Source organism: Penicilliopsis zonata, assembly GCF_001890105.1.
Source record: "Penicilliopsis zonata CBS 506.65 unplaced genomic scaffold ASPZOscaffold_10, whole genome shotgun sequence".
Lineage (NCBI taxonomy): Eukaryota > Fungi > Ascomycota > Eurotiomycetes > Eurotiales > Aspergillaceae > Penicilliopsis > Penicilliopsis zonata.
This window is the reverse complement of record NW_019208919.1, coordinates 365,720-379,752: the sequence shown is the minus strand read 5'-3', so window position 1 is coordinate 379,752 and position 14,033 is coordinate 365,720. Positions and strand designations below refer to the sequence as shown.

Here is a 14,033-nt window from a genome sequence, read left to right as displayed (position 1 = left end):
AGAAGACGAAAAAGAGGGGCAGAGGAAAGAGAGAAGGGAACGGAACAAGAAGAGAAGAGGGGAAGAGAAAAAGAAGAAGAGAATAAGAGAACAGAAAGTGAAAGGAAGAACAGAGAAAAGAAGAAGAAAGCCGAGAAGCGGAAGAAGAGAAGAGGAGAAATGGGAAGAGCAAGACAGAGGGAAGAGGAAAATAGAAGAGGAGAAGAGGAAAGGAGGAAAAGGGAAGATGAAGGCGCTTCAAATACAAACATATCTTCCTGCTAGAATTTTGCACTTAATTTTGTTTTGTGTGTCCTGATGAAGAAACATAAAGTGAAAGCCGACTTGAACACCCACGCCTTCCTTTGCCTACTCGCATTGTTTTCTTTCCTCGAGCGCGAGAAAGAAGTCGAAAGCAGCTGGGAAACCCCCTCACCCATCTTATCCTGCTTACACAATCAATTCGGCCTCTCACCGTGATAATTCTTTGCAACAATGTCCACGGCTAATGGCCGCGCCTTCCAGCGTGTCCCCAAGACTGCAGCGGAGTGGGAGAGGGCCGCGAAGGCCGCAAAGATTGGCCGGAGAACAATCCACGGCCGCAGGGACATGCATGCTGGTTCGAAAATCACCCAAGAGGAGTTCATTCTCCTAAAGGTCCTTTCTCAAACAGGTAAGAATTATGATGTGTCAGACCTGGGCCTAGGTTCGCACCTTGAGACGGCGAAGCAGCTGCTCGCTGGCAATCCAGAATACCAGGCCTTCCTCCAGGGGCTAGAAGCCATCAAGGCAGGCGACGCTGGCGATATTGGGGCCATGGGGGTGTTTAAGATCCCCTTCAGTCAGATTAAAGAGGTCCTCCGCCTCTCGAAGGTGCCGAAGCGCAAGCGCCACCGCAACCCAGACCCCCAGGCCAGCCCTAAGCCCCGCGAGACCCGACTTCATGACGGAATAAACGAAGACTCTGTCAACTCGGCCGCTCTATCCCTGCTCACGGCCATTAGTCTCGAGCATGTATCCAGCCCGGCGGTCTGGAGTCCTCACCGTGCGCCTTTCTTTGCCAACTTTAGAAGGGCCACGATGGAGGCCCAGGTCGATGGTTATTTTTGGGTTGGACTCTCCGGCCAAACTAGCATTCTCCTTGAGGCCAAGGCTGGCGCGCGTGAAAGCCACGAGCCCGCTGTCTCGATGCAAGAGGCAGCGGAGACGGTGGCTTGGCTCATGGCCAAGCCACCAGTTGGACCGAAGTCAAACCGGTGTGTCTTTTGTCTACAACTGCTTGCCCCTAACTGCTTGCATATGACTGACTGGCTTGTGCATAGGGCGTTCTTGGAAATCATCCTGGCTATCATGCTGAGAGCCAGGGAAGAAGCCACGCCGTGAAGAAAAGAAAAGGGAAATGTTCCGTAGGGAGAATGGAGTAACTACAGAGTACCAAGTACGTACTTCAGAGTAGCCATGTGCATATGTCAAGAACATATAAGCAAGTGGAATTAAAGATATAGAACTAGTAGGTCTTAAGCTAGTAACTCCCTTTATCCATACTGAACTCACCCGGCGCCTCCAGGCATCACCCCGCAAATCTCTGCAGTCTTTTTTATATTTATACTTGTTTATATTATCAAATTTTGAGTAGATATGCTGATACTGTTATTGGAAATAAAGTATCCTTGGCCTTTAGACTATAACCGTACCTTGGTCAAATAATATTCAATCATCATATTAGGGGAAATAATGCAGACGGTTCACTCTCTAACCAGTACTATATCTATCATCTTATGGATTATTGCAGCCCTGAGCTAGGAATTCGGCACAACCGCAGAGCCACTGGCCGATTCTTGATTCCAGCTCCCAGCACCCCAGGGGATCGACCCCAGAGGCTTCCATCTCCTCTAAGGTGAGGTCAATGATCCGTCCCATGCCCGTGGCGTGAAGAATATTGGAGATGGTGAGATGAATCTCAAGCAGCAAAGGGTCTGGAACATCTATCCAATTGTGCGAGTAAAACTGCACCATGCGGCTGGCTGGTAGGAATGTATTGAGCCCTCTCGGAAAGCGAGGGAAGGTCTTCAGCCGGTACTGATTCTCTACCTGCAAATAGGATTAGCTTTAAAAGCCATGGACATGAAGCTCTGGATACGAAGCCATGAAGAGCACGAACGCCAGTTGCCTGCAGCGCCAGTAGTGATTTGCCGAATTCCGTATGAAGAAATGAGGCCATCGTCATCGCGTTTCGTGGGGTGTTGATTGCCCCGGCGCATCGAACGTCCACAATCTCCTCCAACCGCGGGAAGTAACGGTACAGAAACGCCCAGCTTTTTCGCCGATCGCTGCACCTTTTCGAGTCAGTATATACCGAGAGAATATCTTAAGCAAGGTACTTCCCTTGGAACTCGCCGGGGCTGCAAAATAGGGGATTATATGGGCGCATTGCGTCCGGATCGTCAACACCTGTTCATACTCCTCGGCAGAGAGCTGTTGGGCCTCATCTGCATCATACATCCCGGTGATCAGACACCGAGTGTTGTCGCGCGACAGACAGGTCGCCTTCAGCTTTCCCTGGTCTGTTCCTATCTTGATATTCCTCCCTAAGTCCGGTTCATTTCCACAGCTTGAGGAGAACTCAGAGGCGGTAGGGGTTCTGGCCCCGGTGGCCTTCACTGGAATAAAGATGTTTATTCAGCATAAAACAGAAGAAACTGATCAAAGCACACTACTTACACCGAAAGAAAATATACTCGTTGATCCCCTGCGCGAGGATCTGAAGCCCCTCGTCGTCACGTCCAAGTACATCGCGGATCAAGTTCTCCTGGCATTCGCCAGTAAATCCGTCTAGACATCCTAGGAGAATGGCTGTTGTATGATCTTGTTCATTCTGCTGGTGGTACGCCTTGGCTCGTGCAATCGCTTCATCCAGGGTTCCGTAGGTAGCAGCTCCAGCGGCAGCGAGCGCATCTAGTTCAGTGGTGATAGGATCGTGGCCATCTCCCGCGAGGCGGGCTATCTTGGCTTCATGGGCAGTCTTTGCAGCGCCCCTGAGCGGTTGCTTGCGTTTTATCATTTTTGAATAAGTAGATATTCAAGAAGAGGAGAGAGCCTAACGCTCGCCTTAGTAATCTGGCTTATAGTAGGTATGAAAACATCATGCTTATGAAGAGAATATTTGCATGTTTTCACTTATATAAGTATGACATAACCAATGACCTCGCTTTTAGGTCTAGAAGGACCAATTTTAAGCAAGATAGTCGTAGACTGTATCTACGCATCACGGCCAAGTCCACGCCACTCGTCCACCCTCGCTATCCAGTCCTTCACCAACGCCTCAAAAAGCCCCGTTTCATCAACCGGCAGCCCATGAGTCCCCCGGTCCAGCGCCACAAACGTCGACCGCGGATACACCTCCAGCAGGCGCAGACTGTCTCGGTAGCCTACGTCTTCGTCCTGCCGACCACACACAACGAGCGTGGGTGCTAGAACCTTGTCGTCCAAGGAGGAGACATTCAACTTGTACCGATCTGGATCTACTCTGATCGGATCTAACACTGTATTGTCCGCTTGCCTCTCTGCAGCAATGTACACCTCGTATTTCCTCTTCAAAGCATCAATATACGCGGGCGTTTGGATGAGGACGTTCCCAAGACCAGCCGGCACCGGTTGCTCATTGGCAAGCACTAGCGGTTGGAAGGGATCGAGATCGCGAAAACTATTGTTCGGATGGACCACAGGCACACGTAGTAATAACCCGTCGACTTGGCGGATATATCTCACAGCGATCGCACGAGCAAGGTATGCGCCACACGACGAGCCGACGAGGAGAAATCGCTCTGTTCCAAGTCGACGATCAATGAATTCCACCAGGCGGGCGTAGATATCGTCTAGATTTTTGATGTTGAGCGCTGCTGTTCTCCCGTGGCCGGGGAGGTCCACGTAAATACGGCGAAGACCGGTTGTTGTGCTGAAGATTGGCTCAAAGTCCATTTCTTCGACTTGGCTGTTCATTTGCCATCCGTGGATTATTAGGACGGGGAGGCCGTGTCCGATTTCATGTGCGAAGAGATCCATGACTAGTAGATAGCTACTGGATACTTGGCTGTGATGAAAATACTAGGAGTATGTATACGTACTCTTCTAAAGACGCGGGGTGGTTTTATATAGATTATTGAAGCAGTTTGCAGTGTTTGCAGTGCTTACAGGTCGATATGGCAGAAGCAGCTGGGATTAAATACGAGGAACTTGGCAAGGCATCAATTTAAGTAGTATCTAAAAGATAGAATGGAGTAGTAGAATAAGAAAAAATGGCAGAAGAATTATAATAATAGTACAGGTAAGTAGAAAAATCCTTACTACTAATTTCTCTTTCTTTAGTATTTCTTGAATAAAGTCTATTTAAATACATAGATGAGGGAATATATAGTTCATCCCTATTACTCTTAGTCTCTCACTTTTTCTATAGTAGAGTAAGAGTAAGAGCAGGAAAGGAATTAAAGATAATAAGTCTGGGGAATTGCTTAGTGGTGGTAAGCACGGCTTCTACTAGATGAGGTAACACCTTCATCATTATCCACTTTATCAACACCTTCCTCTTTCTTCCTCTATCTCCTCTATCTCCTCTATCTCCTCTATCTCATCTATTTCATCTATCTCATCTATATTCATCTTACATGGCCAACTGGTTCAGTCGGCGTTTGACAGCGCCAGGTGCTCGAGTCCAACTCAACCAGACTGAATGGACAATTGTCGAAGAGGTGGACCGACAGGATCTCTCAGCGGACGAGGAGGACCTGCGCATCAGCATTGAACCCTGCTACGGCTATGCACTACTTCTCTGCCGCCCCTCCCAGAGTCGTGAAACACAAGCGTCTGCATTTATGCGGATCTACCTCCAAACCCCAATGCTCAATACTGAAGGCGAGGATCCGATAGACCGCTCCCAGCAAGCTACGACTTACACCCCTTCTGAGTTGACTGCACTACAGAAATTCACCGAAGGAGGTGTGCGGTATACTCCGCGCCTTCTTGACTGGCGTTCAAGCCAGCAGGATGAATCTAGACCGGTGCCTGGCGGGTTCATCATATGGGTAGTCTGGGAGATTGTGCCAGGAATCCGGCTCGGAGATGACTTTGGTGGTGATATATTCTGGACTCTACCCCGTTCGGAGCGTGATGCAGTTCGTTCTGCATTTGAGGATGGCTATAAGACACTTCTAGAATATGGCTATCTTATCGAATTTGGCAGAGCAAAAAATCTTGTCTGGGATAGGGAGACGCAGCGGCTGTACGTGTCTATCTACCTATCATACAACCACCGGCTGTATTCATGTCTATGCTAATATCTTGATCAGCTACTTTGTTGGATTTTGGAGATGTGGGATACATCCTTCAGATAGGTGGACTCCCAAGGCATTCGTCACATTCAATCTAGTCAAGACACCGAGGCTTCGGCGCATGCTGTCGGACCCAGATTGGGATGGAGATCCGCAAAATTGGGAGTTCTAGATATAGAGCTTTCTTGGCTTTTGCCGTTGGTAGGCCACACTCCCAAAAGTGATGAGGATATTCGCCGACGCGGGAAGATTCCGTCTGCCTGCCACGGGTCACTGTCAGCTCTCGTTCAGCCCGGTGGTCGGACTGGTGGTGGTACTTACGAATGCCGTCAAAATGGCTTGCATATTGATAGCAGCACACACAAGTACTTCATTGTTGGGAGAGCAAGGATTAATAGACTAAGCTAGAAAAGTGACTGGAAGGAGTGGAAGGAGAAAAGAGAGTATGATCTATTCACGGAATACAAAAGAGGATTTCCTACGTTTGAGACGCCAAATAAAGGTCTTCGATTGCTTCTTTTCAGGAATTCCTACTTTGGTTTTTCTCCTTTGCACCAAAACCTTGTACCAAAGGACGAGAGACTATCCACTACCTGCAGCAAGCAGATACTGGACTTGGTCTCCCGGGGCGAGATTCAGAGCCTCCCTGTACCTCGTTTGATTGAAGCATCCACCTCGTATATTAAATCTAACCCTACGGATTTACTCACCTCGCCGACGGTTTCGGCGAAGCAATGCTTCCTATACATTGCTAGTCTTGCGAGTGCTCAGGGGCCAGTGTTCAATAACACACAGAGACGAGGAGTGAGTTAGAGTTCTTTATCACTAAACATACAAAATCATCAAGGGTGGCCACAATGGGAAATCTTGAATTTCTTCCTCCCACCTAGGTAACTTCTGCTGTGCCACCCACAGCGACCTGAATCGCTACTCCGATGCCAGCAGCAACCTTCCTTTTTTCGACCTCATTCGGCTCGGCAATCTCACGGGCAGGGGAAATAATGATGGAACGGATGTCAGACGTCGCAGTTGTCTTTGAACGGCTCAAGGCAGGAGGGGTCCTGGTCTGCTGGAAGGTAGCAATAAGGAAAATATTTTCAATTCCTATAGTATAGATCTAGGGACTTATATCCAATCATAGTCCCCTTACCACGTCCACCCATTGGTATCAAGGTACCAGTCGATCTTGGAAGATGGCTTGGCCAGCCTGTACACCACGTAGTTGACGTCAGACCATTCCTTATCCTTGTCCGTAGTACAAGCAGCGCGGAAACCAGAGATGTGCATCTTCCCGCTCGCCTCATCATAGATTAGTTTCGACAATGTGGCCATCCGCGGCTCGAAACCACATTGTACAAGCTTCCTTGGCCAGTTAATACTGTATTCAACACAACAAAGTCTGGAAAACTTACGAGTAGACCCCGCGAAACTCCTTACGAACAGCATCTCGCAAGAAAAGCTCCATGTTCCAGAACTTCTCCTGCGTCAACGATTCCCCCGGAACTTTCTCCCATACCACATATGTCACGAACCCCCCCGGAACAATCCCGTCATCGTCCTGCTTTCCCTCTTGGTAGCCAAGAAGGTCAGGGACCACATCGCAGCCCACCTTTTTTAGCGCTTTCAATGCCGTCAATTCAGGATATGAGAGGGGTGGTGCGGCCTGTTTCGCCCGAACTCGCGCATTGGAGAACTCGGTGCCGATGACGGGGATCTGAAGGTACATGCGCATGAACACCGGCTCCTTGGCAGGATCACCGACGCGATAGCAGAGAAATTTGGCGGCTGTGCATGCAGCAGTCCCGAGACCCTCGTTGATTTCTTCCTGAGTTAGATGATTGGCACGCTCAGAGAGCTTCTCAGTGATGACCCAGGTCTGCGAGGGCAAGAGAAGGGGCGGCTTCGCATCTGTGATGACCTCGGTACCTTCAAGGCCGGACAGAAACGGAGTATCAGAGGTGTGCATTTCTTCATGAAGAGTTGAGAATGGTGAAAAGATTGGGCAGGGGGAAGTGATGTGAATTGATGAAGACATGGTGACGGCCGGTGCTGCTGCCTCAGGCACACAGGGTTTTATAGGGCGGGAGCTAAACTATATCTAAAGGCTTTCTATAGTGCAATTTTTTGTCTGTCAATGCAAATGGTATAGTAACTTGAAAGTGCTTTAAATAGTAGTAAAGATTCTCCCTGCAACAAGCTGACCCTGTCTTCCTCTACTCTTTCCACACGTTCAAACCCGCCACTCGAACAGACTGTGGAGATATCCTCACGTAGTGAAGTCTCCAGAACACAAAATTCGAGATCCTATCAACTGTAAGAAGGGCTTCTGGGATAGTGGTCAACTTTTGCTTTAAATAAAACATCCAGTATTCCATATGGCATTAGTGAGGTCTTGGCACAGTGCTTAAAACACCCCTTTTTCCGACGACTCAAAGAATTAGGGATCGTTAGACATCATGCTCGAGAAAATACTCGCGATCTTCGGTAAATTTACCGCCTCTTTTCAAGTTCTCTCTGACCTGCACCTTGAGATCAATCAACAATACCTATCTTTCGAGATTCCCGTACGCGCTAAACATCTCATCCTCGCCGGTGATATTGGGCGATTAGTGGATTACGACAACTATCGCTGTTTCTTACAAAAGCAAACAGACCGATTTCAGCTTGTCTTTCTGATCCTCGGTAATCATGAGTTCTATAATGACACCTTTACTGCAGGAATACAGAGGGCTAGGCAACTTGAGCAAGAACCTTCTTCAAATGGGCGCCTCGTCCTCCTCCACCAGGGACGCTACGACATACCAGGATCCCATATTACTATCCTTGGATGTACGCTTTGGTCTAGTATTCCAGACAAAGCAAAGGACGTTGTCGGGTCGAAGATACAAGACTTCAAAAAAAATCAAAACTGGACTGTTAACGATCATAATGAATCTCATAAGGCAGACCTTACCTGGCTGCTGAGCGAAATGAGGTCAATACAAAGCAAAAGCAAGACACAGAATAAAAAGCAATCTATACTAGTAGTGACACACCACGCCCCGTCCCTCCAGGGCACATCCAGTCCGCAACACGCAGACAAACCCTGGAGCTCTGCCTTTGCAACTGATATACTCTCGCAGATCTCAACATTGAGTGGTGTCAAAGTTTGGGTTTTTGGGCACACACACTATACCACGGAGTTTATCAATCAGGGAATACGAGTCGTGGCAAATCAACGGGGGTATGTACTTCCGTGGACTGATTCGAAGGGATCAAAGGATGAGTTCGACATCGGGAAAGTTATACGTGTATGATTTCGCAACATCTGAAGAGCCTCCCCAGGTGGATTATGACATTTGGTCGACAGCAAAGTCAGTTTTCGCGGTGGGTAAAGTGTCTACCACAAATGAGTTCACTGTGGAATGAATATCTGTTCTCCATGTCCCGGATCCAAAGTGGGAGGACAATCTTCAGGTAAAAGGAAACCCATCATTAATTATGAATGATCCGATCTTTGGGAGTGGTTTCCGGGGTCTCTCCTTTTGTTTCCAAATTTTGCTACAGCTGGAGGTTGATAGCTGTCTAGCCAATGTCTATTTTCTGGGAGCCAACAAACTATCTTATGGGTGATTAGAGAGCACTGAAAATTCGATCCTTGCGTTTCACACAGAGAAATAGCACTACTCACCTATTTATATAGCGATATTTTCATGCTAAAATAGGTATTCGGTACTTTCATCTGAGATATCTTCCACTCTCTGTTGAGCTGACGGGTTCGATTTCACCTGCCTGGCCCATTCATGGATAACGGGCAGTCCCTTCCTGAACTCCCTCCTCGGCGAAGCTAGGCTTGGAGTCATCAAGGATGAGGTCAAGATCCATGTGCTTTTTCAGCATTACATCACTGGCTCTTCAGATATCAGCTTTTTCTGTAGTTCTAGCCACTTGGAGTAATTCTTCACCCGATAGCTATGCTTTCTTTTCATTCAATATCGAGGCCTTAATTTCAAGCTAAGTGAATAGGAAAGAGTATATAGTACGTAGATTGATAAAACATACCTAATAGTTTCCATTAAGCATGGAAGATTTCATCAAGCCCTTCTATCCAGTTGATGTCTCTTCCATGGACTGTCTTCTCTAGGAATTGCTCCCAATCTTCTTTTACCCAGGGAAATCACTTCATTGCCGCATTTCGGCAGCCGCAAGAGGAGAACCTTTGCAAAGGCAGCCGCCGACGCGGCCGCGTATTTCTGCCAGGTCTTATTCTTATGCGAATCAGCGTAGTCGCAGATCCCCCGAATGACCAGACATTGGAATGTATTCATGACTCCTGCAGCCTCCATTTCAAAGCAGAGCACCTCGTCCGTTGCGCTTAGTCGGTCTCTGGTTCTCGCGCATCGCATGAGCTGGTTGCCAGATGCTATCAAGCCATAATGAATCACAGGATCATTGGAGGGTCGGGGGTTCCTTTGCACTCTAAATGAGGTGTCGCAAGGACCATGGTCATTATGAACATAATCAGCTACAAAGAGAATATCCCTTTCTTGTCCAGGATAGGTTGCAATCTCATGCAGGTATTTTTGGATAAGGGCTGGAGAGAATTTCGGGTCGGATCGTAATTCGCTGATGGCAGATGTCAATTCTCGAGGAGGAGGAGATAGACATCCATTCAACTGAAAGACTCCAGACTGCAGGGTCTTCACCATATCATAGGGAAGAACCCCGGACTTGTCCCGGGTAGGTGTGCTCACGACGATATCCCCAAGACGGACATCATGGGGGCATTTCGACTGCTTCAGGGTCATCCGCTGGATTGGGTATATCCGGTAAAGCAGAAAGCCCTTCTTCCCAGTGCTCGGAGTTGGGTTCCTGCTCCTCCTGATACCCTTTTTCATACCAGAGGGACATGATATCATTTAAGGGTAATTTCCCCTTATATCGAGAGATCATTGCCTCTTCGTCTTGGTCGGTCTTTTCACATAACTGATCCATGGCTTCTGTAGTAATTTCACTATCCATAAGCCTTGAGAACAGCATAAATCAAGTTTTATGGACTTACTATCTGTGCTTGTGAATAAAGACCATCACGTCTCGATGTTTCTGTGTTGAAGAAGGCCCGCCCAGGCTCAGCGCAAAGCTCTTCAAAAGCTCAGGAAGTGCAGACACAAGGCGTTCAAGGGTTTTGGCATCGGCTTGTAACGGTTCAACCACTTTGTACAACTCTCCGACAAGTTCAGAGATGTAATCTCCCTTCACTGTTCCAGAAAGGCTCGAGCCACCGGAATAGATGGTTTCAGCATCAACACTCCGTTGAATGTTTGATTCAGCTTGAGAAGCTTGCACTTTGAATTGATTCACAACAGATCCATATCCGGAATCGGTGAAGTCAATTTCTTCAGGGAGAGAGAAGGGCTTTGGCATACTGTGCCTTTCTGTAGTCTTTTCCACCAAAGGCTGAGGGCCATTGTCTATAGGAACCCGACAGTGTTCGGCGACACAATGTAGAAATTCTTTCCAGGATCCAACCTCTTTGCTGCAGATGCTGCATCTTCCAGGAGGTGGTAGCAATTTTCCGTTTTTTTGCATAACTTGCAGGTCAATACGCTTGGTTGCACGATGTACTGACCGTATATGATCATTTAGCTTATCCTTCCGGATGGTACACCACCCACAGTCATATGGACAGTTAAATTCATATTTCGGGAAATGGGCTGTGCTTATGTGCCGTTTAAATGCTCCCAGTGTTCTGAACTGCTTCTGTGTCCCTGTTTGACATAGCCTACAAATGTAGGTATGTATAGATGGATTTGAGGATATCTCTCGTTCTGGAGGCGGGAGGAATGGCATTAGATGAGATATGTTATTCTGTGGCTGCTTCTCTTCGACCTGGGCAAGCAGAGAGATCAATGAGGACCTAATGGCTGGGAGATGTTTGGGCTCTGCCTTGGCGAGTGCCGTAGCTAAACCGTCCAAGTGGTATTGTAGTAGAGACTCTGAGTCTGTAGGATCTCTCGATTGACCTGGTGGAAAACCTGGGAATGGCTGAGTGTGTCAGGCATAGAAACACCAGGATAATATGTCCTATGCTCACCTTGGGAGCCGGTTCACAAGGCTCTACTTGAATAGCGGAATCATGAGAAAGGTCTGTCTGAGTGAACGTGTATTCGGGGTAAGAGAATTCAAATGTCGGGAAGTAATTGTCAATATTTTGGCGTGCAGATCGGTCTGTGGATTGCAAGTCCATCTTGTTGGGATCCGGGGATTTCCCTTCGAAACCTTGGTCTTCCATCGTGTGTGAATTCACCCAAAGAAAACTGTATAAGTTATCTCGTTTATCAAAAGGCCGAGTGATATTCCATTTGAAAGACGTGCGTCAAGGGAAAGCGAAGATAGAAGGAATGATGAGGGAAGTCAGGATGGGTGGATGTTTCAACAAGCCTTGCAGGCACATCAGGCTGATTCAGCCTTGTGCATGCCACCAGTTATAATCAGTATATCTCAGCCTCATTGTAAACGAGTCTCTGCGTTAATATCTATCAATGAACGAAGCCAGGTTCCCGGAGTTGAAAGATATATATATTTGGTAAATAGCGGAGGCTCAAGGATATGAAGGCTGTTTATACAGCTGATGTGCTAGACCATTCCGATACCAGTCGAACATGAGTGGCGAGATTCGTGCTCAGGATGGGAGACAAATAGATATCACAGCAGATGTACATAAAAACCACTGGGGCGGCCATCCACGGGGTAAACGTCTGACTGGGGGTTTCCAATGCCTGGAACGCTATGATCAGTCTGTCTGGAGAAATAAAAGGCGAAAAGGGTCTGTAGGATGGCCCAGCAGGCAACCTACCTTTGACTAAGGCATCTTTCGACAAACCTACAAGGGGACACGGACTACATACACAGAACAAGTTGTCTGATACGAGGAATGAATAGTAACCAGAACGGAAAGCATGATTTGGCTCGGAGATAGAGTAAGTACTTCGCTCTGTAGACTATCTATGACATACATAGGTTGCCAAAGGGGGGTATAATCCGTAATGCATCATCGCAAGACTTTTCTGCTGTGAGAAAGAACACAGAAAATCAAGAAAAATCCCATCCTCGCTCATGAATCCCTGACCAAATCATCGCTATTCCGCTGCAGAAACAAAAACTTTTTTTTTCTCGCTAAGAATTTTTGGTGACCCGAGACAAAATCTTTGTCTAGTAGAAGAAGCCAAGGAGCTTGCCGGAGACGTGCTTGCGACGGGCCTCCTCGTGGTCCATGATACCAGCGGAGGTGGTCAGGACGACGAAGCCGAACTGACGAGAAGGAAGGAGCTGGACGGTCCACTTCTCGAGGTCACGGAGCTGGACGGGGTAGCGGGGGTTGATGACACCGCACTTGTTGAGGCTGTATTCGTTAGTTTGAATTTCCTTCCTCAGAGATTTCCCAACTTATGTTCTTGACGTACCGGCCGTTCAGCTGGATGACGATCTTGCCGGAGCGGTGGTCATCGACCTCCTCGAACTCGCCAATGTAGCCTAAAAAGAAAGAATGTCAGCATGTTGCGAAGATTTAAAAGTCGCCAAACACCGAGAAAATGAAATAGTTCCGGAAACATGTAAGATCTTCGCGTGGAACAAAAATATCCCATCAATATATCGGGTACTTAAAGGGCGGACGTCCGTGTGAAGAATCGGAGCGCCGCCTAGTTATCAACCCGAACAATACACCACGCGAGATCACCATGTTCCAGAACTATTCCAAAGGGCGCAGAAAATAAAAGAAGATATAGTTGTTGTCCAGATATACATACCGTGCTTCTGCATGACGCTGAGGAACTTGACAATGACCTTGGAAGAAGGGCGGATCATGACCTGGCGCTTGCCGGACTTCTCGGCGTTGTTGATGGCGTTAAGCGCATCGTTGAGGACGGAGGTCTTGACCATTTTGGCGGCGGATCGAGATTCTCAGATCGAAACTTTGGCTGATTGCAAAGAAATGAGGTATCTAAAAATCAAATTCGTCCAATCACTATTACACACTAACCTCTGGACGAGATCATGGTAATAGCAAAGGGAGATGAAAAAAAGTCAGCCACCAGTAGCCTGCGAGCGTAAAGAGTGCCCTTCATGACAGAAAGGTTCTTCAGCCCGGCCGCGATGAGAGAAGCGTATCATCCTGCCCAGAGAAAACAAACAACTCGCCCCCTTTTATTTCAAGAAAAGTAAGTTGAATCTCAGGCAAGAATGATTGCTCTCCCAGGCTAGCTGTGAGGCTTCAGAACCCGAAGAAGAAAACGCATAGCATACATACCTCGACGATTTCCGGAGAGCTAGGTTGTCGGCAGCGATGCGTTTTTCTGCTGGAGAGTTAATATCGTCGGGAACGAAAATGTTTGGCGAGGCGCTAGTCCTGTTCGGATGTAGTGTGTGCAGCTGGGGTTTGCCCTAATTTCTTCCACTGTCACGTGGAGATAGCTACTTCAATATCAATACCCTTTTTATCAGGCATTCAAATTACCACGTTTAAACAAAATCAGACATTGACATTACAACTCCACTCCCCTGAACAAGGACCGGTATCGCACAGTGTATACGAGTATCATTGTCTTTTATACAAGGGGTCATTTCTGATTGGTTTTGCGTGGTGGTAGAGGATTACACGGGAGGAGCAAGGACGGAAGATGATGAGGACGATGATGATTTCATGACAACAATTTTTTCCCTCGACGGGGATACATGACTTCTTGGGCATAC

The 14,033-nt window shown here is 47.7% G+C and overlaps 9 protein-coding genes across 9 annotated transcripts; 3 read left to right on the top strand and 6 right to left on the bottom strand.

Moving 5' to 3' along the window:
• Positions 1–474: 474 nt before the first annotated feature.
• ASPZODRAFT_17134 (hypothetical protein) lies at positions 475–1,362 on the top strand (the record flags this gene model as incomplete). Its single annotated transcript, XM_022726961.1, has 2 exons — positions 475–1,235; positions 1,302–1,362. 2 exons carry the CDS (start codon positions 475–477, stop codon positions 1,360–1,362), a joined length of 822 nt encoding a protein of 273 aa, XP_022580195.1.
• A 393-nt stretch (positions 1,363–1,755) lies between these two features.
• Positions 1,756–3,040, bottom strand: ASPZODRAFT_17133 (hypothetical protein; the record flags this gene model as incomplete). The annotated part of the gene is made up of 4 exons (XM_022726960.1): positions 1,756–2,070; positions 2,141–2,309; positions 2,441–2,639; positions 2,701–3,040. The coding sequence occupies 4 exons, from the start codon at positions 3,038–3,040 to the stop codon at positions 1,756–1,758; spliced, it is 1,023 nt and encodes a 340-aa protein (XP_022580194.1).
• Positions 3,041–3,134: 94 nt separating this feature from the next.
• On the bottom strand, positions 3,135–4,070 carry ASPZODRAFT_133551 (hypothetical protein). Its single transcript, XM_022723299.1, has one exon. It carries the CDS (start codon positions 4,039–4,041, stop codon positions 3,238–3,240), a length of 804 nt encoding a protein of 267 aa, XP_022580193.1. The 5' UTR covers positions 4,042–4,070; the 3' UTR covers positions 3,135–3,237.
• A 513-nt stretch (positions 4,071–4,583) lies between these two features.
• Positions 4,584–5,475, top strand: ASPZODRAFT_26321 (hypothetical protein; the record flags this gene model as incomplete). The annotated part of the gene is made up of 2 exons (XM_022728038.1): positions 4,584–5,254; positions 5,322–5,475. Exons 1-2 carry the CDS (start codon positions 4,641–4,643, stop codon positions 5,473–5,475), a joined length of 768 nt encoding a protein of 255 aa, XP_022580192.1. The 5' UTR covers positions 4,584–4,640.
• A 714-nt stretch (positions 5,476–6,189) lies between these two features.
• Positions 6,190–7,338, bottom strand: ASPZODRAFT_143567 (hypothetical protein; the record flags this gene model as incomplete). The annotated part of the gene is made up of 3 exons (XM_022724922.1): positions 6,190–6,364; positions 6,454–6,681; positions 6,716–7,338. 3 exons carry the CDS (start codon positions 7,336–7,338, stop codon positions 6,190–6,192), a joined length of 1,026 nt encoding a protein of 341 aa, XP_022580191.1.
• Positions 7,339–7,759: 421 nt separating this feature from the next.
• ASPZODRAFT_68785 (hypothetical protein) lies at positions 7,760–8,599 on the top strand (the record flags this gene model as incomplete). The annotated part of the gene is made up of 1 exon (XM_022729535.1): positions 7,760–8,599. The coding sequence occupies one exon, from the start codon at positions 7,760–7,762 to the stop codon at positions 8,597–8,599; it is 840 nt and encodes a 279-aa protein (XP_022580190.1).
• A 314-nt stretch (positions 8,600–8,913) lies between these two features.
• Positions 8,914–10,631, bottom strand: ASPZODRAFT_509886 (hypothetical protein). The gene is made up of 3 exons (XM_022728424.1): positions 10,345–10,631; positions 9,345–10,296; positions 8,914–9,195 (listed from the first exon to the last, which is right to left on the bottom strand). Exon 2 carries the CDS (start codon positions 10,199–10,201, stop codon positions 9,377–9,379), a length of 825 nt encoding a protein of 274 aa, XP_022580189.1. The 5' UTR covers positions 10,202–10,296; positions 10,345–10,631; the 3' UTR covers positions 8,914–9,195; positions 9,345–9,376.
• ASPZODRAFT_509570 (hypothetical protein) lies at positions 9,972–11,769 on the bottom strand. The gene is made up of 3 exons (XM_022728423.1): positions 11,377–11,769; positions 10,345–11,327; positions 9,972–10,282 (listed from the first exon to the last, which is right to left on the bottom strand). Coding segments are annotated over exons 1-3 (1,182 nt in total). The 5' UTR covers positions 11,575–11,769; the 3' UTR covers positions 9,972–10,281.
• Positions 11,770–12,233: 464 nt separating this feature from the next.
• On the bottom strand, positions 12,234–13,605 carry ASPZODRAFT_133547 (hypothetical protein). The gene is made up of 3 exons (XM_022723298.1): positions 13,091–13,605; positions 12,746–12,815; positions 12,234–12,684 (listed from the first exon to the last, which is right to left on the bottom strand). The coding sequence occupies exons 1-3, from the start codon at positions 13,221–13,223 to the stop codon at positions 12,495–12,497; spliced, it is 393 nt and encodes a 130-aa protein (XP_022580187.1). The 5' UTR covers positions 13,224–13,605; the 3' UTR covers positions 12,234–12,494.
• Positions 13,606–14,033: the final 428 nt, after the last annotated feature.